Genomic DNA, 22,422 nt, shown 5'->3' on the forward strand with positions numbered 1-22,422 from the left:
ACATTTGGCGACGCATCAATGCAGCTGGCCAAGAGCTACAAAAACAGCAACTACAACAACGCCATCGAAACATCATCCAGCAACAACAAGCACAGCGACGGCAACAACTACAACAACATTAAGCTGCAGCTTGTGGAGTGTGCAAATATTTTAGCAGCAATTTTCAGCTTAAATGCCTGCAAAACGAGGCGCATCGTGTGCCCAACAGCTTTTGGCGGCTCAGAGGTTTTCTTTATATTTCCCACTAGCATGTTGCATGATAATTATGCCTAGAAATTGGCATTCACATTCGAGCTGTGAATAATATGAGAAATTGTACTATTTCAGACTTTTAGTTCTTTCGGTTAAACAGTTAAATGGTTGTTATACTCTAAGAATAGTTCTAAAATACTCATTTGTGCTCATTTGTGCTCATTTGTATATCTTTTTTTTATTTATTTAGATAATATGTTTTCATGTATATAATATGTAGCATGTTGGTTGATAATTATGTCTAGAAATTGGCATTCACATTCGTAGCTGTGAATAATATGAGAAATTGTATATTACTATTTCAGACTTTTTGTTCTTTCGGTTAAACAGTTAAATGGTTGTTATACTCTAAGAATAGTTCTAAAATACTCATTTGTGCTCATTTGTATATCTTTTTTTTTTGTTTAATTATATATGTTTTCTAACAATCCGATTTTCGGCTGGGGGAAATGTGAACAGCATATGAATATGCAAGTGTATCTTGTGAGTCACCCGCCAATTAGTTGGAATCACACGCAAAAGGGGTTACTATATAGTTTTCCTATTATACCTGAAACTAGTTGTAGAAATTGGAAACAGTAAGACTGATTATGCACTCTGGTTCGAATGAAATAATAACTATTCTGTAATATGTATAATTAAAGGGTCTTATTCCAGCTAAGCTGTATTCTATACATAGTTAATTGTTACACAATCTACGAAGGAATCTTGTGAAGAACCTACATCTTACAGAAACCCCCAATCAATGGAAAGCATACGCAGATGGGGTTATTGAATTCGTTTACCTGGCAATTAAGTAATATCTGAAACGAGTGAGAGAAGCTTCTATATCTAGATATTCAGATAGTAGTTCAGATACTCTCTCTGGGCTGCGGGGAATTTCCTAGTGCTAATTGGTAAGCGGCGTACACGTGATGGCAATGACTCTTGATATCGGTTCATAGATCTCGCAATGCAAAACAGATACCCAGTTTTCAGTTGCAAAGATCTCAGATACATCAGCTCTCGCATTGCGTCAATGTGTGGCGACCTTAAGGCGGATCTTCGTAGATATCCCTTAATCGGATCCAAAGTTCGCTCTTTGTTTTGGTATTCCGCCGATTTGTCCCTGAATTTGTGCAGCAACCCCGTTCCCGATTCCAGTTTCCGTTATGCCCCCCCTCCGCCGAGATCGTTGCGTGTTGATTGATTTTATGCGAATTTCTGATACAAATTTATTAACAATTCAAATTGCAAGTTGAAGTTAAAATCTCAAGGCGAAAAGAACGGAAAGAGTTGTTTTGAAATTCAGCGGCTGTCAAACTGTTTTGGTTCGAGCCTATGGTGTGCTTAGCTCAGAAATCCACCGCAGTGGTGAGTTTCCTTGTCTGCCTAACTGGGCTGCGGTGAGTTTACTCATTTGAAATTCTTTTCAGATATCTTCCATTTACATTAATATTTTGGAAATTAATTGCTTTTTGGTATTATTTTTATCCCAGAAGTAATTATAACTTTTATATTAATTAATACCGTATTGTGGTTACCAACTACTTGCTTACATATTCAATCTTACGCTTTTTTTTGCAACTGATCAATTTTTTTGGAGTACTCAGCTGATGCTCGCTTGGCGCGAAGAGTAGCTTCATTTAAATCGTAAATCGAAAAGGGGTGATAGTTGTAGCTGAACACTTTCCTCTGCCCAGCAACAAGTTGATCCTGATGTTGAACACACTTTGGGCTTATGAAGTAGGGTAGTTTCATGGTGGTCGGTGTTTCCACTTCCTCAGCTTTGTGCTCCGTTTTTTCCTTGGGACTTGGGTGGGATTCAATCAAAGTCGGGAATCTGCGAATGTGGGTCAGTGGCCAGTGAGGAAGTTTATTTGCGCCGCCTCTCATCACGGTCCACATTTTTGCTGAACACGGAGCCTGGAAAATGGAGAGGTTTTTCGGGGTGACGGCCAAAAGTCAAAAGGGTTCGCTTACTAGCTTAGTTTTTTCTCGTTTTCTGAGCTGCTCGAAATCGGTTTTTGTGTGCTGCTTTGTTTGTGGCCCACGGACTTGACATTCGCAGCACAGGCAAACAGTTTTCCAGTTCTTCCTCACTTGTTTTGCTTTTCCCGCTTTTCCTTTTGGCCATGTCAGCCCATTGTCAAGCCGAAGGGCTTAAGGGAACCAGTCGGGCTGCGCTTTTGATGAACTTTTAAGTGATTTCCTGGCGAGGACTCACTTGCGTCATGCACAACAGCTGCAAGTAGCTCACCATGTCACTTCAACGGGGGCTTCTTATTTAATTTACCACATTTTGACGTTAACCGATGTCGAGGCGCCAAAGTTGTGCAGCTTGTCATTTTTTAAAGCTAAGCCAAAGCCATGAAGGGCATACGAAACTCAATTCCTGACTACGAATTCAATGTTAATCGTTCTTATTTGTGCCTGGCAATTCTGAGAATTGTTTAAATACAATTAAAAGCTATAAGAAAGAATTCAACGTTTTATTTCAAAGAATCCAGCCGCTTTCCCTGTTCAAAATAAGTGGTTGCTGATTTATTAACCGCTTAAAACTTAACTCAAAATGTGTACAAAGTAAAACTTGAGAATTTACTATCCACAATCCGCAATCGACCGCAACTTTCACTACCTTTTGCCACTTTGTTATGGCCTTGGCATCGCAACGGTCTCAGGAAAGCCAACCTTTTCTGCTCCCCCAGCCAAACACTCAAGCGCAACTTTATTTTAAGTGTACACGGGACAGACTTTATGGAATGGAGCAGAAAACTTTCGCCATGCCCCTGCTGTTTATTATTAAAAAATTTGTAGCCCTCCGCTGTCCCAAGGAAAAAGGTGCCAGGGCTTATGGCCAAGTTGCGTGCACACGTGGCCATGAAGGTTGAGTTGGGGGCAGAAAGGGGCGGCGAAAGTCGTGTGTGAAAGTGCAGCATCCATGACCAGAGTGTCAGAGTCCATGAAAGGCGATTAGGGTCAACTGGCGCTGGTTAGTTGGCCAGAAGGAGCCGCAACGGAAAATCCTTTACCACCTGTGGACGACACTCAAAACTGCTGCTGGTAAGTTAGCCTCACTTGATTGGCGGGTTGACATGAATTAAGTTTGCAAGGGAGCATGCGGACTTTGCTGAAGTCCAGCAGCCCAGCTTGAATAATCTGGTTTATTTTTTTTACGTTTTCACATTGATGCAGTTGACTAACTATAGAGTAACACAAAAACAATTAGACTTAGGACTAAAGTTAGCGGGGCAGAAGGCGTTAGAGCTTGGGTTAAATTCTTGGCAGAGTTTGCTGTATGCATTGGATGGGATGGAAAGCTGGGAGAATCACCAAAATCCCCGATTCTAGGCTAGGATCTAGCAGGTTCTAGTCTAAACATATTCGTGGTCCGGTTGGCAGATCGCTGAGGTCGCTGGTTGGAGTTTCGTATGAGTTCAGTTGAAGATTGGGCTGATTCACTTCCGAGGCTTTCATGCTCTGGAGGATTTACCAGTTCTTGGAACGACGTTCGCCGCTGCTGGCACGCAGCTCCTCGCTCTCCCGCCGACTATCCCGACTATCTGAGCGCTCATCCAGTCTGTCCAGCTGCCAGAGATCGTTGTTCAGCAGGCGGCGGCCATTGGACCAACTCAAGGCGGCTCCAGCTCGTGCGGCATTGCCATTCAGCCGGGTGGTTATCAATCCGTTGAGGTTTCCGGACTCCAAAAGCAGTGGCGAACTGATCAGCTGCGCCTGAACGGTGGCACTGGAGGGCTGACTGAGGATCAGCGGCTGGGAGCTGCGATCGATGGTGATGCGGGCATTGGGCAGCTGGCGCCAGGCCTCCAGATCGCGTTCCCTGGTCAGCAGAGTGGTGGTCCTCGAGGAGCTGCTGCTGCTGGCGGGCAGACGGGAGGCGAGCAAAGTGGGCGGATGGGAGACCACGGTGGCCTGAATGCTGGGCAGGCTTTGGGTCAGCAGCAGGGTCTGCTGGTCGAGCAATCGCTGGTTCTGGCTCTGGCGACGCTCCGCTTGCTGGCGGCGATCCTCGCGGTCACGCTGCTCCCGATCCCGCTGTTCTCGTTGTTCCCGCTCTCGGAGCTCACGGTCACGGAGCTCACGCTCGCGCAGCTCCCGATCCCGGAGTTCCTGTTCCCGCTGCAGGCGCTCGCGCTGTTCCCGCTCCCGCTGCTCCCGCTCCCGCTGCTCACGATCCCGCTCCTCGCGATCCCGCTGCTCCTGGAGCCGCTGCAGATCCCTCAGCTGCTGCTCCTGCTGCAGACGCTGCTGCTCCTGCTGCTGCACCTGCTGCTGGAACTGCTCCATGAGCTGTTGGGCCTGGTTGCGTGCCTGGTTCTCCGATTCGCGACGACTCTGCGCCTCCAGCTGCAGTTGGCTGGCTTGTTGGGCCTCGGCCAGAGATTGGGCTTCCGCAATGGCCTGGGCAGTGAGACGGGTCTGCAGTTCCTCGAGGCTGTTGAAGCGGGACGAACTGGAGGTGGAGAGCCTTTGCTGCTGCTGCTGGTCATCCAGACGCTGCTTGGACACTATGGCGTTGAAGCCACTCACATCGTCGGCCGTGTACTCCACAATGCGACGGGTGCCATCGGGTTCGATCAGGGAGTACTGACCCTTGACCAGGTCGCCGTCGCGCTTCTCCTCCTGCCGCTTGTCGTCGCCGGTGAGCGAGTCCCTCACATCGTAGGCGAAACTGTACTGCGGACGCGTGTCGTAATCCTCGCCAGAACTGGGCGCCAAGGTGGTGGCATCGTCGTCATCGTTGTTATCATCTCGGCTCAGATCCCCACGCAGTTGCTGCTGCTGCTGGAGGTTGGAGGACTTGGCGAGCTGGCTAAGATCGATTGGACGCAGGTATGCCGAGTTGGCCACATTGCAGGTGAGGAGACTCAGGCAGAGCAACAAGTATGTCTGTAACCGGAAAAAGGATTCACACAGGATTCGAATTAAATAGCTGTCCGGCATAAATCACCCGTTGGCCTCATCAATTTGTCATTCCACAATGGCTCTCCCTTTTTATTTGTTAGTTGCGAAGGGTCATAAATTAAAAACGACAACAGGCGATACAAGTGGCTGAACAAAAAATGCCGGGGATTTGTTGGTTTGTCTGACTCTATTGGCTGTCAAGTTGGCAAAGAGAAAAGGCTCAGATGTCGGGAACAATACTGCAAAATACACTGATAGCTGATGGTGGATAACAAGCACATTTTTGACTGCGAAATAGCAGCCAACTCTGTGAAACTGTGACAATCTAAATAACTTATTTAATAAGTTCTGCGTTTTGGAGCATTTTCGACTTAAATGTTTTTTTAATAGAGGATTATTTTTTAAATTGGATAACCAACTGTATGCAGATTTTCCTAGCGTGTTACATCTTTTTCATTCCCAAGCAAGCTCGGTTGATTTCCATTTGGCTTATGCCACATCTCTGGCTCTTTAAATTGGCCTAATACGCTTAGGTCCTTATCGTTTTGTATTTTTGATTATCCTGATTTATGGCCCCGACTTCCGCTTTGCCGGATTTACATGGCAACCAAAATTTATGGCCGGCAGCGGTTGACGGAAAACTTACCCGTTTCATGGCTGCTGACGTTAAGTATTCGACTAGTTGGCTGCTGGTTATTTGTTTGGCTACTGCTGCTGCTTCCCGCTTGCTGCCGTTGGCGAACTGATGCCACCTCCAACGCCCACTGGCCATTTTATAATGGCAGGGCAAAAGGGCCATCGCCAGAACCAGACCACACCTGATATGCCGGCCAGCAGCTTTCAAATTTGTTTAGTTAAGGTTACAAATGACCTTCCCCGCCACTGATACAGATGCAGATGCAGATGCAGATGCAGAAGGGGATAAATTGCAGCCGCACTGCAGCATTCACTTTTGAGCAATGGCAGTGCGAAATGGTCACCCACTGGGCCAAAACGATGTGGGCGGCCAATCGGTTGACGCTTATGAAAACGGCCAGCAAACATTGCCTACGGAAATTGGAAATAGGCCTGTCTTTGTGGCGCTCTGGTCTCATGAATTCGAAATTTTGCAATCCCTCATCCGACCGAGATCCGATTGCAAATGCTCCAAAAAACCAGGCGTTGGCACAGGAAGGGAAAAATGGGAAAAGGGGGAAACTCGATAGCTGGCCACAAGTAAGTAACAGAGGCGCCGGGCTGGAACCGTCACCTTAATGGACCGCCCCTGTAACCAGGCACACTTTATCGATTATCTGGATTCATTATCCGACGCTATGCGAAGTTTTTCATCATCATGCGTAGTAACGAGAGCTGTGGCTCATTTGTTGTCTTTTGCGGAGATAGTTTGTAGGAAGTGGCGATCTGGTCAACGGATGTGGGTTTTGGGTGGCTTCGTTGGCTTCACGCAATGCAGGTGATTGGTTTATGATTCGATGTAGCTAGTTACGCAGCTTGCCAGCTTCCAATTAGGATTTTATTGGGAGTGGTAATGGAAACACGGCATTTACAAACCGGAGTTTCAAAAATTTCCTGCTTTCATTCAAACATTTGCGGCTACGAAGTAAATGACTTTTTATGAAAGTTCAAATATTATCCGCTTTGGTTTTGTCCCTATTTTGTTTGTGCTGAAATACCTTTTATATCCCTTGAATTATTGCATGCATTTTAATTTTATGTATAACTTGAACGACTTTTTGCGACTCACAAACTTTAAAGTTAGGTAGACTTCGAGTTTTAATAGATATTATTAGTAGGTCATGGAAGTTGGATTTGTGAAAACAACTTTGGGTAACAGATTGTGACTAATAGTAACTAGAAATCAGCCAAGTGACCACAAATAGTAACTGATAGCAACCTAAACAATGATTCAGTATGATTATTCAATGGTTTGCTTTTCCACAGCCTTAAAAATAGTGACAAATAGTACCAAGTGCGCCAGCTATCAGTGGAATCTATAGTAAAGATTAATCATTTATGAGACACTCATATATAAAGTTGGACACATTAATGGGCGGCCCGTTAACTCGGCTTTGGGATGCGTACTAACTTCATCAGCTGCAAAAACAAAAGTGGGCCCAAACATCAGGCAGAACATCTGTGTCAGTGCGTTCATAAACAAAAAGAAATCTCCAACGTGATCCAAACAAGGGGGTTTCCCAACAATAACAGGAGCCGAGCCAAAGGAAAACCCAAGCAAAAAAGCACCGGAAACTGGCTGGAAAAAACTGTCCTGCATGACTAAAATACAAGAGTAAAAGCAGGAGTGGCGCTGCACTTGAAAAAAACTTAATGGCTTAAAAATGACTCTCTATTAAATAATTTGACTTTAAAAGGAAAAGTTTGTTCTTGGGAGCTCACAGTTTTCTGGGAAATTGTCAAAACCCCGTTAGAACTGAGGGCTTACATATTTTTTCGCAGTGCAGAGACAGCGAAAAAAGCTAAAGACCTGATCCGCTCTGTTATTCATGCCGTGGAGCATAGTTTTAGGCGCCGCCAGTTCGGTTGTCCAACATGTTGGACACTTTTTCCAACCACCCAACCACCAACCACCAAACCCCCAGTTTTTCCAGCCCTTCCCCTTTCCCTGCCCTTCTTCCATCGCCAGCTTTGTTTGTCTTTGATGCGCGTTTTCCGCTTGTTTTTCTCGCTGGACGGGGAAAATTGAATGCCCAACAGCCGACAGTCGGCCACGTTGTAATTGAGTTGGCCGTGTGGTATGGGAAAATAGTTTCGCCAATTCCGACACGAATCGCAATGCAGTCGCACATGGAAAATCCCTATCCCTGCGCCGCGTACATCGGGCCAATTTGCCGGGGGGTAATTAATCATTTTTCACTTTTTCATGCGATACAGAAAATGCGCTCAGCAATTTCTCGCCATTTGCAACTGCCAAAAGGCAATTAGAGTCGACACATTCACTGTATTAGCGTTCATTAAATAATCACATGCAATTGCCACCGTAATTTCAATTAAGTTTCTTGTGTGTCTGCTGGCTTGATCCTATTTGTTTCAATTAAATTGCGTGCAATTAAATGCAAACGAAATTTATTAGGTTTTCATATCAAAGATAGAAAATTGGAGCAGGCTAAAATTTTTGCAATTTATGGAATAAATGCCGAAGAGGTTAAAACTAGTGAAAAGTTCATTAAAGTGCATTTTCACTTTTAAATATTCACGTAGCTTTAAAATTGATAGTTGCCTAAAACCTTAATGGAGTTTTATAAAATGTTGAAAATAAGAGCTGACTTCTGTGGCATATGCAACACCAGGAGCCGCACAAATTGCAACGAAAAGTGTGATTTAGGCATGCCCGTTCTGAATTCCGCAGGGCTTGGCAATCAAATTGTGTTTCTGGTCAGAGGAGGCCATTCAATCTGCGGCAGGAGGACTCGTGACCAGATCTCAGATCTGCGTTTATATCGGGAGCTGCATGGCTCCTCGAACTGATGCCACCAATGCCAGGGCCCTGATTGAGTGGAAGCCTCTACGGGGGCTTTTTAGACAGACAGGCGGGCTCGGTGGAGTGTTTCAATTTATTTTTCATATTTTTGTTTAACCGCTTTTTGTTTTACTTTCCGATTTGAGGCAGGCGAAATTCCCCCGGCTGGCGCACAAAATGCCAAAAGTTAAAATAAACAGCAGCGCCAGGAGTGCGGCTCTGCGAAGGCAGCCAGTCGCCAGGAGCAAGGACAACATGCAGGAAGGCAGGAAACACTTGAAAAAGTGTGCCAACAATATTCCTGCCATCTCTCGCCACTCGGTGTCTGTGTGCTTTTGTGCTGCGAGTATTGAAAAGGAAATGAATGGCAGGCAGAAAAAGTTAAATCACCTCCAGCAATTGGGCCTGCTGTGGCGCCCAACTCTATGGATGGTTCTAAATGGGTGACTCGGCGGTTGGGCTGCTGGATTGTGTGGCCCGTATGGTGAGTGCTGCTCCCTGGGGTGGCGTATGCGCCATATTCCTCTAAGCTGCGGCTTGAGTTGCCACATTTGTCGCATTTCCTACTGTCCTCTGTGTGCGATTCTATTTTATTTCATTTCATTTTTTCGCATTCTTTCTCGATTTGGTTCTGTTTTTCGATTTGCTATTTGCCGTGGGAAATTGCTTTCAATAATGACGCAAAGTGTTACTGGGGGGATATTTTAATGGTTGCTTGGGCGCTGTGCGTTCGACAGATAGCGCCATCTGTGGGCGACAAATTTTACTGACGCAACCCCTTATCGCACCTCTCACACAGCACTGAGAGAAACGCGTGTGTTTCAGGTGATCACGCTGTCCTGAGTCAATATTACACTATTTTTCAACCTAGAAGAATCATATAATAAACTATTTAAGATGTACAAAAATCAATGTTTGTAAGATGATTGGCTCAGTGTAGTATCGACATCACTTCAGGCAATTTGCTCGCGCACTCATCTCTGCGTTGGCATCAATAAATTGCCGCGGTAGCGTTGCGTGGCGTGTCCTTGGCCACATCCTACTCCTTCTTGCCACGAGTCCTTGGACAAGTGTGCGCCAACATTTGCGCGGCGCCTCTTTCCTGGACACTTATGCAGTCCGTTGTCCATCGCACTTTTCCGGCATGCAACGCCAAGGGCTTTTCCTCATTTGCATTACAAGTAAAAGGCTCGCCGTCCACTGAAATATTTTTAAATATATTTTCCATTTCCACAGCGGCATATTCGCGTTGCAAGCGGTTTTCAGTTTCGAGATGCTATCACGTTTCATCTTCACAGCATCCACGTCGATTCACTTAAACTTATTCGCGGATGCTTTACTCAAAAATATAAAAAAAGAGTCGAGTGAATTACGCACCTTTCAAATTGACGTTGACCAAACAAATTGTAATATAATATATATATATATAAATACAAGTTTGAAAGGTGCGTAGCTCATTTGACTTCTTCTTATATATTATACTTATATAATATTTTGCATCTACAGGTTACATATTAAGGTTTTACATATCACACGTCTAAGCTAAAAAGAATCTAGGAAATATAATAAGAGTTATACTTATGATTATATTCACTTTAAAAAAGTTAAAGTAGTTAAAGTATCTTTTAAAACCCTTTCGCGATAATACTTTAAGTTCTAGGGTACGCCCAGTAATTTCTCATCAAGTAACAGGGAAACGTAATGCGGTGGAAAAATTTCAGAATTCAATTATTCCCGCTTGGTAAGAGGTTTAATTAAAAATCAGCCATATAATGTGCGTGCGAGCTCCGGGTGCTTAAAAATTGAGCATCGATTCACTGTGGCTTTTAAGTTTGATTAAATTCTGCTGATGAAAAGGGCAAGGCATCCGAAAATGTGTTTGCATCACGTACACATTTTGGGTGCCCAAAATGGCCCCAAATAACAAATTCTGGGTCCCTCGTCATAAGCTAATAACAGAAAAAGTATACGATACGATATGAATTTAAAGTGACAATAAAACAATTTAAAGGACCATTTGCAAACTATGAAAAATACAACTTACATGCACTTCATTTATATTTTTCATTGATTGGCGCACAATTTACTATTTTAATTGCAGCAACACAAAGCAGCCGGATTCCATTGAGATTTATGCAAGGTTTATGGCAACAAAATTTACAAACCGAAATCAGAATTAAAATTGTGTATACGTAAACAATTCATTTAACTATTGTATAATGTGCCATTGCTGTTCGGTCGAAACATCTGAATGTCCGTGTGGCAAACTGTTTATTTGCGTATCACGACGGGGCCAATTAATGAAATTTCATTTTCCCGCGTTGATTGCTCCACTTTTGGCCCATTTCAGGGGGCCAGAATCAATAACAATACGGTGGCCGGGTCGTGAAATCCATTTAACATTTAATTAAACAGCCGCTCTATATACCTCTTGCCCGCACCACAACGGCAAAGAGGGAATAGGCCATCTTCAGGGTGGCGAAAAAGGCATTCAAATTCAGTTCGATGAGCCCTCCTGCCATGATGACCCACCCCCTGTTCCCCATGGTCAACTGTGTGAAGACGAGCAAGTCGAATCGATGATCCCGAGACTGATCGTACCATCTGCTGGAGAAGATCGCATATGCGAGCCGTTCCACCTCCTCGGCCACCTCGCTGGCGAAATAGCAGCTGGGAAAGAGCTGCATGCAGACCACTCCGAAGAAAACCAAGTAGTAGACCAGCGAGATGGTGTCGCCCACAAAGAAGAGCATGTAGGACACAATGATGCACAGAGTGGCGCCACATCCGCCCAGCTGCACCAGTTGAACCTCGCTGATGGTCCGGCGCACCAGCCGGTGGAATCTGCGAGGTCGGCAAGAATTTAAATGGCATTGCAGTTAAAGTGAATAATCCCGGGATAAGTTACCTCACCAAGAGTTTGTGCTGCTCAATGTACTCCAGCAACCGCTGATGATCCGTCGCCGTTTCGTCCTCGAAGTGTCCCAGCTGGCTCATGCGAATGGACCACAAGTGGACATGTCCGGCCAGAAAGCATAAGGTCAGAGGCGTATAGGTGTCGTTGCCCAGACCCTGGAAGCCTTCGACTATGAGGCTCATTACCTGATAGCCCATGGCCACTGCGCCGAGGTAGCTATTGTTCTCGAAGTCGAATGGGAAATAGGCAGGGTAGATAAGTTCCCATTTTCTGCCGATAATCTGTGCGAAAACGCCGAACAGGAAAACCGCATAAACCATGCCAAAACTGACATAGAGGCATCGTGTGAAGCGCCGGGCATGGCAATACACGTGGTCCTGATAGTAGCGGTGCTCCTGATCGCTGGCTATAAATGTGTCTAGTTGCCCGATCAGGGATTCGATCTCCACAATCTGCGGCAAGTGGTACAAGTGGGCCACGTGCTTCAGACTGCAGGCCAGGCAGGTCAAAGAGATGGTCAGGTTCTTCATGAAGTCAGCCGCAGAGGGACGCAACAGCAGATGTAGCAGCATGTGCAGTGGAAACCACAAGGTGACCAGGATATTCAGCAACACCACATAAAGCTGGACAGTACGCGGGCAATCCTTGAAGAAAGTCGGCACCAGCAATCGCATGCAGATCCAGAAGGGACGGTAAAAACTAAGACTATCGATAATGACCATTGTTCACCTTTTGCATATTTCCCAGCAAGGTTGAAGCTTTTATGCAGATGCCATGAGAGGATACACTGCGAGAAATGATACCACTTCGACAAGATTTTCAAATATTCACAAAGATTTATTAAACTGTAATGTTATGTTGAGCTGCATCGCAAAATCACTATTTTATTACAAAATTGTATTCCGTCTTTGATAAAAATAAACCAAATGTATACAAGGAAGGTAGAAAAAACTGTAGTTTAGTTTTCAACCAACCTTTTGAATTTATTACTTCGCTGAGTGTAAATTCAGGTGCATAATCCGCACTAAATGGCATTTAAACGCCGCCAATGCAATTTTCATGAGGCGCGCGTTAATGGCCGCCATTAGTGGTAATTAAAATTAAGCGAATATGCAAATTTGTGGGCCAAACGCGTTGTGGGCCCACTTATTAACGCAGCGACATGGCCAGAGTGAAGAAGGAGTAGGCCAATCGCACGGTGGCAAAGAAGGCGTTCATTCCGATGCCAATCATGCCACCGGCCTTGATTTGCACCTCCGCCAGGGTGAGTTGCATGAAAATCAGCAGGGTGCGGCTGTACACCCGATCCATTTTCATCCAGTTGCTCGAATAAATCGCATAGGTCAGCTGGTTCATCTCCACGGATATCAGGGTGCCGTAATAGCAGCACGGGAACAGCTCCAGCACCATCGATAGGAAATACACTCCGTAGTAGATTACAGCGAAATGATTCTCCGCAAAGAACAGAATATTGATAAGCGATATGGAGATATTGACTCCACTTGAAATAAACTGGCCGAGCTGCGAAATGTTCATGGTGTTGCGCAGTAGCTCCACTATTCTGTAAAAAATATTTAATATAATATAAAACAAGTTGGAAAGCTATAGTCGAGTTCCCCGACTATCAGATACATATTACTCAGCTAGGGGACGTGCACAAGGGAAATTTCAACATTTTCTGGAATATCGGTAGAAATTAGGGAAAAAATTTAAATATATAAATACTTTATATGGTCGGAAACGTTTCCTTCTGCCTGTTAATTACTTTTCAACGAATTTAGTATACCCTTTTACTCTGCGAGTAACGCGTATAATTACAAAAACACTTAAAAAAAAAAACAAATATAAACACTTTATAACAAAAAATTTTCCTTTTTGAACACTTTAAAATAAAAAACAAACAACAAAAATAAACAACAAACTTTACAATATAAAATTTTCCATTTCTATGCAAACTATGCCATTTTACATAGATAATTTACTTTATAACTTTATAACACATAAGAACGATATTATTTTATATGCATTTCTAGTTTACATACAATTATCTATGTAAAATTGCATAGTTCCCTGTTTTCCAGTAGTTCCATGATCAGAGCGAAAGAGAGCAAAGTTCCGTTGGATCGTCGCTTATTCCATTTTCTTCCTCTCCTCTAAGTTCGCCGTTACCTGCCAGTTCTTAGCTGCGCATTTCTCAGACGGTTGCTTTTTCGCGTCACGTGTTTCAACAAGTTTAATTAAACTAAAAGCGGTCGGAATTAGTTAAAACTTGTGTTAATACTAAGTAATCTTTATCGCTCTGTTTAATCAATCGCTCTGTTTCGATTTTGAGTAATTAAAGAACCTGCAAGAAGTGAAAAAACCCGTGCGTCGCTGCATACGTGTGTGTATGTGTGTGAGCTTCAGAAAGTGGCAGCTGCCAATTTTATGTTAAATAAACATCGAGAGGGAGTTATTTTACTTAAAATGAAAGCATTGTCGGCTATTTAGTATGTTAGTAATAACGTGCGAACGCAAAATGCAATATAATATTCGAATTTACGGTTTTTAATTTAGGCATTCAAGCGGGTGACGCGCGTTTTCATGTGTGTGTGTGTGTCTCGATGCGACAAGTTCGCTGTGTTTTAAATCCGCCGTGCTCCTACTTCGCCGTGCATAAATGCAGGTGTGTTGGCAATGATGCGAAATTCGCCGCAACGCGGTCTTTTTTTTATGTTCCATTTTTTTTGGGTGGTATTTTCTGCGCATAAATTTATTGAAATTTTAACATCTTGGTGTTTTAAAATAAAGGCAATTCCTCATAATTAGAGTGAAATTTCCCATTGTAAAGTGTTTATTTTTGTTTTTTATTTTAAAGTGTTCAAAAAGTGTAATGGAAAATTTTATATTATTATAAAATAAATTAAAAATTACTGCAAAATCACATAACATACATATTTAAATCATTCCTGATTTTAAAGCTGTCAATCAAAAAAATTACAAAAAAATAAATTTATAAATTTGAATGCAGCATTTAAGAGAATTGCGCCAGAACATTTAGAGGTATGTCACTTTAAAATCCGATTGAGATAAGTTGAGTTATGGAGTTTAGAACTTCAGCCTTAGGACACTTTTAAATTTTTTTAAATTTCTATTACATCATCCATCAAAAAATTACAAAAAAATTAAAAAAAAATTAATTTTTTAATTTGAATGCAGTTTTTTAGAGAATTGCGCTAGAAACATTTAGAGGTATGTCACTTCAAAATCCGATTAAGATAAGCTGAGTTATGGAGTTTAGAACTTCAGCTTTGGGACAATTTTAAATTTTTTTGAATTTCTATTACATTATCCATCAAAAAATTACAAAAAAATTAAAAAAAAATAAATTTCTAAATTTGAATGCAGTTTTTTAGAGAATTGCGCTAGAAACATTTAGAGGTATGCCACTTCAAAATCCGATTAAGATAAGCTGAGTTATGGAGTTTAGAACTTCAGCTTTGGGACACTTTTAAATTTTTTTGCATTTCTATTACATCATCCATCAAAAAATTAAAAAAAAATAAATTTCTTAATTTGAATGCAGTTTTTTAGAGAATTGCGCTAGAAACATTTAGAGGCATGCCACTTCAAAATCCGATTAAGATAAGCTGAGTTATGGAGTTTAGAACTTCAGCTTTGGGACACTTTTAAATTTTTTTGAATTTCTATTACATTATCCATCAAAAAATTACAAAAAAATTAAAAAAAAATAAATTTCTAAATTTGAATGCAGTTTTTTAGAGAATTGCGCTGGAAACATTTAGAGGTATGCCACTTCAAAATCCGATTAAGATAAGCTGAGTTATGGAGTTTAGAACTTCAGCTTTGGGACACTTTTAAATTTTTTTGAATTTCTATTACATCATCCATCAAAAAATTACAAAAAAATTAAAAAAAAATAAATTTCCTAATTTGAATGCAGTTCTTTAGAGAATTGCGCCAGAAACATTTATAGGTATGCCACTTCAAAATCCGATAAAGATAAGTGGAGTTATGGAGTTTAGAACTTCAGCTTTGGGACACTTTTAAATTTTTTTGAATTTCTATTACATCATCCATCAAAAAATTACAAAAAAATTAAAAAAAAATAAATTTCTTAATTTATATGCAGTTTTTTAGAGAATTGCGAAACATTTACATTGCGAGAAACATTTAGAAACAACAAAGAAGAATGAGTATTAAAGATTTGTTGTAAAGTTGATTTCTATGATTCTGCAGATTCATAAAAACCGCATATATTACTTCATCAGTTTCCGGTGGTCCTCGATGCCTTCGATTAATTGTTTTGCGATTGAGTACTTTGTTTCCTCCGGACCTTGGCCAATTATACTCAAACGCATTGCCAAAAGTCGTACATGACCGGCCACCACGCAAAATGTCATCGGTGGATAGGAATCATTGGCCAGATTCTGAAGTATTGCCAAACTTACTCCGGCAATTTGGTAGGTTACACTTAGCCAATATATTAGTTCCGAGGCCTGCACATCGTATGGGAACCAGGCTGGATATAATAGCTTATGTCCACCGCCGAAAAGTACTGATGCTATAGCCGAAATATTTGATAGTCCATAGGCCGCAATGAAACTTTTCCAAATGAAATTCGCCTCACGTCTCGTATTTTGATTGAAAAACTCGCATTCCTCTTGACTCAAGGCTCGCTGATCCAGCTCCTTAAATAATATTTCGACTTCTTTTATCTCAGATAGCTTGATTCGGAAACAAATAAATTTAAAGCTGGCGAAAAAGCAGGCCGCCGTGATTGGAATACCCTTGCAGACATCCCCAAGAGATCTTTCCATAAACAGTCCCAAAATCAGATGAATTGGATACCAGATGGTTACGAAAGCTGTAATCACCATATCCAGCAAGCGATTCAGAAAGAAATGGCTTTCCAGGCCCAACAGATGCCAGTATAACCAATAGGTTCGGTAGATTTGTTCACTTCGTATTACCGGCGGTTTGAAGTCCATGTTCGAAACAATTAAATAGGTTCTGCGGCATTTCCTCTTTTATACTAGGCCTTCTAAATGGCTTAATTATAGTCCTAAAACGTTACGCCCATCAATTTACTGCGACTGTGCTAACCCTATAATTTGTGATTCAATTCACACCTTTTCTTGGGTAACAATCGGCTGGGAAATTAACAATTTGGTGGCGGCAGCGTAAATAGAAATTTTTGCTTTGGTTAATACAATTTTATAGACCAAAGAACTGTGCAAAAGAGTTACATTTTTATTTAGATATTTGGGTGTTGTCTGTGAACAATAAAGGGACATGTTATGAATGATTTATTTGCTAAGTAGTAGCTTTTTGATATTTCCTAGACAGTGGGTTTTTCAATAATTTAACACGCTTTTTTTTAAAGCCCTTAGGCCGTACATTTGTTTTCCTATAATCGAAATGACAAGGCTAAGGTGTAAAAGGAATATGCCATCCGAACTGTTGCAAAAAACGCACTCATATCGATGCCAACAATACCCCCTGCCTTTATATTAACTGGAACCAGCGTCAGTTGCATCAGTATTATCAAGGTTCGATTGTATCTTTTATCCATTTTCAGCCAGTTGCTGGAAAAGAGGGCATACGGCAGCTTATCAAACTCCATTGTCATCAGAGTTCCGTAGTAACAGCTTGGAAATAGTTCTATTAACATCGCAGCAAAGAACACGGCGTAATATATCATTGCAAAGTGGTTTTCCGCAAAGAACAGGATGTTGATGAGTGTTATTGATATGTTGATGCCGCTGGAAAGGAACTGGCCAAGTTGGGTAAGACGTAGGACGCTGCGAAGTAAGCGTACTATCCTGAAAAGAGACATTTGACATATTATTATATTCCCACTGCGGTGGGAAATTTGATAGAAATATATGATCTTACTGCATTAGTTTCCTGTGATCCTGAATTCCCTCGATGAGTTTTTTGGTATTTTCCGATCTTGATACCCTAATATCGTGACCAATTCGACTTAATCGCATTACCAATAGTCTCACATGTCCAGTGACCACACAAAATGTAATCGGGGGATATGAATCGTTGGCTAGATTTTCGAGAATCAGCAGACTAGAGCCAACTGCCTGATAGGTGAAGCTAAGCCAATAGGTCAATGCGGTTGCTTGAAAATCGTAGGGAAGCCAACCCAAATACATTAAGTTTCGCCCACTGCTGAATAAACCAGCTATGGTTGCGGTGATTATAGCCGATATAGCAGCCACCAAGTAACTTTTCGAAAGCATTCGGGCCACTCGACTTGGATTTCGATCGAAGTAGTTTCGTTCCTCTTCACTTTCGGCTCGATTATCCAAATCCTGGAGCAATCCTTCGATGGCCTTAATCTCTTTCAGCTTCCAACGGAAGCAGAAAAATTTATAGCTGCAGAACAGGCATTCTGATGTGAAGTGCAGGCTCCTGAAGACTTGGACCTTGGGCTTCTTATACATGCCAAGTATGAGATGCACGGGAAATAAAATCGTAATGAAAAATGTGATTGTAAAATCCACTAGCCGTCGGAAAGGATAATCGCCCTCGACGCCCAAAAGTCGCCAATAGAGCCAATAGGTTTTGTAAAGACTTTCACTTTGGACTTCCTTTCTTGAATCCATATTTAAAACAATTGAACAAGTTTATTACCGCCTTTCCTTTTATACTGCTCCCTTTCAATAATTAAAGCTAAGTCGCTTAGGTGTAATTGTTATCCCAGCAATTATATTCAATTGATTCCAGCAATTATCACCTCTTTGTGTAAACTAAGCAAGTGTGAGCTGTAACGTAATAGCATTAAGAAATTCAAATTCTTCACCTTGACACATGCGGATTAGGTAAATAATTTAACAATTGTTAATTTGTATGTAGTATTACTAAGCCAGTTGTTACAAAATCAGTGTAGGACTAAAATCGATTACAACTTCTTTATATAATAAAAGGTGTTTGTAAATTAAATAAATACATAGCGCGTGACCTTTAGGTTCATTTATTCCAACAAACCCTTCTTTCATTGATCTATAAACAAATGATTTGCCGTAAATAAGCATACCAAATGGGCCATAAATATCGCAGTTAAAAAGTCGAGCAAATGTTGTCTCATGATCCGTGTTGCAACTGTACGGACTAAGTTGCCATAATTCGGCATTAAAACTCTTATCGGCAGCTGCTGGGAGTAATAAAAAAGTATAGATTCTTTCGTTGGTGTTAAAAAAGTTGAAACTTGTACCTTTCAAATGTTTTATAACCGCCATTGATAAGTTCTGAATGCAAATAGTTCGTTTACATTGTCTTTTGTTACGCTAAAGCACTGTAAAAAGGCAGTTTTATGCCATTTTGTTTTTCTGCTTACCATTCCGCAATACTTTTTAAGGTTTCTTGTGGCTTTTTGGTAATGCATTATCAGCCATTGAAATATGCGAACGCAAAGAACAAAAAATTCTTCTTTTTCTTTGAGCACACAAAAGCATTGACAAAAATTTGTGAGTTGGGAAAAGAAGGGAATTCCAACAAATGTGAGCTTATAGTTTCTGAAAAAATTTGTAGCAAAAATTTAAATACATTTTTGTCTTAACCTTTTTAGATAAAAAGGTAACACACTTCAAAAATAAACAATATGCTCGCTTTGAAATGTGAGGTATAATTAAGAGGCAGCTGCAACTTTCTTATTTTCGCAAACTTTTTGTGTTTTTTGTTTGTGGTCTGGCCCACTCCATGAAAAGGAAAAGTTGCCAAAGTTATTTGATTTGGATTTTTTTTGAAAAGTTTCTCTTTTCTATATGATTTTTTGGCTCCAACTGCCCTCCGAGTGTGTGTTCATGTGGCATCAAATTAATGAAAATCACAACTGTGTGCAAAATGTAATTTAATCTTATTTTTCCCCACAGTTGGGCCCGAGGGCAACTGGCGCGTGGCCTGCGATAAACTTCCCGAAAAGTGTGAGTTGGTGGAAGTATTCTGGTTTTATCAGGCGAAACTGACAGTTTTCAAATTTATCAAGTCGCCGAAGGTTTCGAGAAAAGACGGAGACCCATCTGGTTGTTCAGTGTGTTCGATTTGCGATAGGCAAGGTCACAGGGTCTTGAACTTGTCGTGTTGTCTGTTCATTAATTTATTAGATTTTCCACTGCCTCATGTTAGCTGTTCAGCATCAAAGGATTCGTTTTATTAGCCTTTGAGAACTAATTCTGCAACTGGAATATAAACACCAGCCAAATTCGGGTAAACAATTAAATGTTCATCTAGAACTTGACGCAGAAAGTCAATTTAAAAGTTTAAGGCCCATAAAACACATCGCTTTTATCGCTGGATAAGCAGACAGTAATGTGGTACAGCTGCATATCCGCAAAAATTCTGTGCTATTAAATGTGAATCCATTCCCCGCAATATGAAAGCAATAAAATGCAGAACATAGCTCGAATTTTGCGATCTCTTTGCTTGGCAGCACCAAAAAACAAGGAACGAAAGGGAAAGTCGGCTTCGTCAGCAAACTGAAATATACGAAAAATGTTCACTTTGCAAAGAATGGTAATATAGTGCCTTATATTCGTTCGCTTCCTTCGTCTATCCATAAAGTCAATATTTGCGAATGGTTATTAAGCAGAATCTATTCATTCGTGCACTGGCTAATATCTAATTCTGGGAATTGAGTTTGCAGTTCTTCCCCCTAAATATGTATACTTTCTGTTCGCTAATTAGCTTCTGAAAGATACCCGTGCCTTATATAAAGGAAAATGAATCTTACACAGCCTGATATAATATCTCCCATGACATTGACCACATTCAGACTTTGTTTACGCTGGACTGGAAGGCATTGTGTCAAGTATTTATTGCTTTATCGCCGTTCGTTATGTTTCGTTCAACTAATTTCAAACGATTTTTCAACGGCACTGCGCCAAAAATGGTGTGTGTTTCTCCTGCTATGTGGTGTATGTATATGTGTACTAGTGTATACCACTAAGAGGTCATGGGGCGAAGTGTTTTGGGTTTGGTTTTAGTGGGCTCCAAAATCGAGTGTCGGTGGAACAGCTGCGTTCGCCGTTTGTTTACTCGGTCTACTCGGCGCTTGTGAATGGACTCCGGTCAGCTCTGTGTGCTGTTGTCAGGGGCGTGACCCCAAAGGGGGGCGATGCATTATTTGTGCAGCCAACAATCAAGTCATGTAGAAGTGCGCACATTTTGGCCAACGCAAGTGGACAGGGCACACTTTCAAGGATAATCCATTTGTAGAATTTGAAACAACAGTTCGAATGTTACGCGTTCTATTTAAGCTTTAAAATCCTTGTAATGCTACTATCCTTGCCTATTTTTTTGCTTTAATATTGGTATTTTAAATCTATATTTTATGTCGTATTTATTTATCCAAGAACTCCCCTTTGGGTGCGCCAATGCTTTCCAAACGCTTGGTTTCTCAGTAGCAGTGTCTGTGTATCTGTACTTGCGGCCACTGCTAATCGTCTAATTTTATCATGTGGTTTTCCACATTTAAGTGCCGCCAAGTGTTGAACGATTTGTGTAGTTTTCCCTAACCGGAGCCCCGATGGCCCCGATGGCCCCGATGACCCCGTTCCCTGTGGCAGTGGTTTCCTTCGTTTTTTCTCATGGCTATCGTGGAATTTTCGGTACGCTTCTGCTGGGTTGGCATTCTTTGCTTATCATTAGACTAAGTGCTTGCACATTTGACCTTGCCACGCCCACTCATCAGCAGGTTAATGTATGACAACGCCCAGTTGCACTTGAAAGCCTTTTGTCGTCCGCCAAAGGGATGCATATTAATTGGACGCATTCGTAGGAAAGGGAAAAACGGGGAGACGAACAGGACACAGCGGTCACGCGCATTCCATATTTGTTATGTTCTCATATTGCGCATACGCCCGGGTGGCCTATGCAGACAACACTAGAGGGCAATCAATCATGTGCCCAAATTACGCAGCCGGCTCCCAATCTGGCCCAGTTCAGCCTGGCTTAATCTGCTAGCCGTGTTTCCGGTTACCATTTTGCATAGAACGCGCGTTTCGCTTGCCAAACAAAAGTTTTGCATAGTCAGCTTATGTTTGGCAATGGCACAACAACATTTGAGCCCAAGGATGGCTGCCCAAAGTTTGCCGACCCATGGAGCTACTTTGTGAACTTTGGCTATCGCACCAATTTAAGGCAAGAATTAAACTTAACTTGTTATTATGCGGCAATATGTCCAAGTGTAGGCGGAATTTATATGTTATTCATTGATTATAGTTCACATTATGCTCCTTAAGTTTCAAGTATAAGTCATTTAAACAAATAATCCACCATTTAAATCATTTAATATATATTACATTAACTAATCTCATTTATACAGCTTAAAGTAGTACAGACTTAGTGGGAAAAATGTAAGGTATATATAATTAAAATTGATTTCCAAATATTTTCCCCTGAAATCAGGCCAAATTCACCATAATCTTGACCAATGCCTTATTGGAATATGCGTTGTTGATTGTTCCACGTGGACAATTTGATTATACCTTCTTCTATACGTCTCGTTCAGCTGTTGCCTGGGTAAGTGCATTTCGATTTCGCCCTGTCAAATTATGAGCTGCCTGGCTGCCACCTATTTCTGGCTCACTCCGACTGGTTTAAGCGGCTTTTCGTAGCAGCTCCACATCCTTTTAGCCAGCAGCGCAGCTATTACACGCCCACAAATGCTGACATTTCAATTGTTCGGCCCGGCTTAGCAATGCTGTCAGTGCCAAATATTGTTGGGGTCGAGTATTGCGTTTTGGCCATTAGTTGGCAGTCCTGAGTGGGAGCTACTGGAGGCAGGAGACCTCGAAGGATATCCTTAATTCCTGCGTCTTTGCCTTCGATATCCGTGACGACGCTGGTCGTCATCGCA

The 22,422-nt window shown here is 41.7% G+C and overlaps 5 protein-coding genes across 5 annotated transcripts; all 5 read right to left on the minus strand.

Annotated features, from left to right (window-relative positions):
* Positions 1–1,549: 1,549 nt before the first annotated feature.
* Positions 1,550–2,279, minus strand: LOC6543150. Its single transcript, XM_001969760.3, has 2 exons — positions 2,215–2,279; positions 1,550–2,157 (listed from the first exon to the last, which is right to left on the minus strand). Exon 2 carries the CDS (start codon positions 2,137–2,139, stop codon positions 1,801–1,803), a length of 339 nt encoding a protein of 112 aa, XP_001969796.3. The 5' UTR covers positions 2,140–2,157; positions 2,215–2,279; the 3' UTR covers positions 1,550–1,800.
* A 750-nt stretch (positions 2,280–3,029) lies between these two features.
* On the minus strand, positions 3,030–5,912 carry LOC6541660 (trichohyalin). The gene is made up of 2 exons (XM_001969761.3): positions 5,804–5,912; positions 3,030–5,142 (listed from the first exon to the last, which is right to left on the minus strand). Exons 1-2 carry the CDS (start codon positions 5,810–5,812, stop codon positions 3,721–3,723), a joined length of 1,431 nt encoding a protein of 476 aa, XP_001969797.3. The 5' UTR covers positions 5,813–5,912; the 3' UTR covers positions 3,030–3,720.
* Positions 5,913–11,055: 5,143 nt separating this feature from the next.
* LOC6540832 (odorant receptor 33c) lies at positions 11,056–12,274 on the minus strand. Its single transcript, XM_001969762.1, has 2 exons — positions 11,544–12,274; positions 11,056–11,479 (listed from the first exon to the last, which is right to left on the minus strand). The coding sequence occupies exons 1-2, from the start codon at positions 12,272–12,274 to the stop codon at positions 11,056–11,058; spliced, it is 1,155 nt and encodes a 384-aa protein (XP_001969798.1).
* Positions 12,275–12,701: 427 nt separating this feature from the next.
* Positions 12,702–16,543, minus strand: LOC6543200 (odorant receptor 33b). Its single transcript, XM_001969763.1, has 2 exons — positions 15,816–16,543; positions 12,702–13,113 (listed from the first exon to the last, which is right to left on the minus strand). Exons 1-2 carry the CDS (start codon positions 16,541–16,543, stop codon positions 12,702–12,704), a joined length of 1,140 nt encoding a protein of 379 aa, XP_001969799.1.
* Positions 16,544–16,887: 344 nt separating this feature from the next.
* LOC6541247 (odorant receptor 33a) lies at positions 16,888–18,172 on the minus strand. The gene is made up of 2 exons (XM_001969764.3): positions 17,451–18,172; positions 16,888–17,377 (listed from the first exon to the last, which is right to left on the minus strand). The coding sequence occupies exons 1-2, from the start codon at positions 18,170–18,172 to the stop codon at positions 16,963–16,965; spliced, it is 1,137 nt and encodes a 378-aa protein (XP_001969800.2). The 3' UTR covers positions 16,888–16,962.
* Positions 18,173–22,422: the final 4,250 nt, after the last annotated feature.

Source organism: Drosophila erecta, unplaced genomic scaffold (genome assembly GCF_003286155.1).
Source record: "Drosophila erecta strain 14021-0224.00,06,07 unplaced genomic scaffold, DereRS2 tig00000055-arrow-pilon, whole genome shotgun sequence".
NCBI classification, from domain to species: Eukaryota; Metazoa; Arthropoda; class Insecta; order Diptera; family Drosophilidae; genus Drosophila; species Drosophila erecta.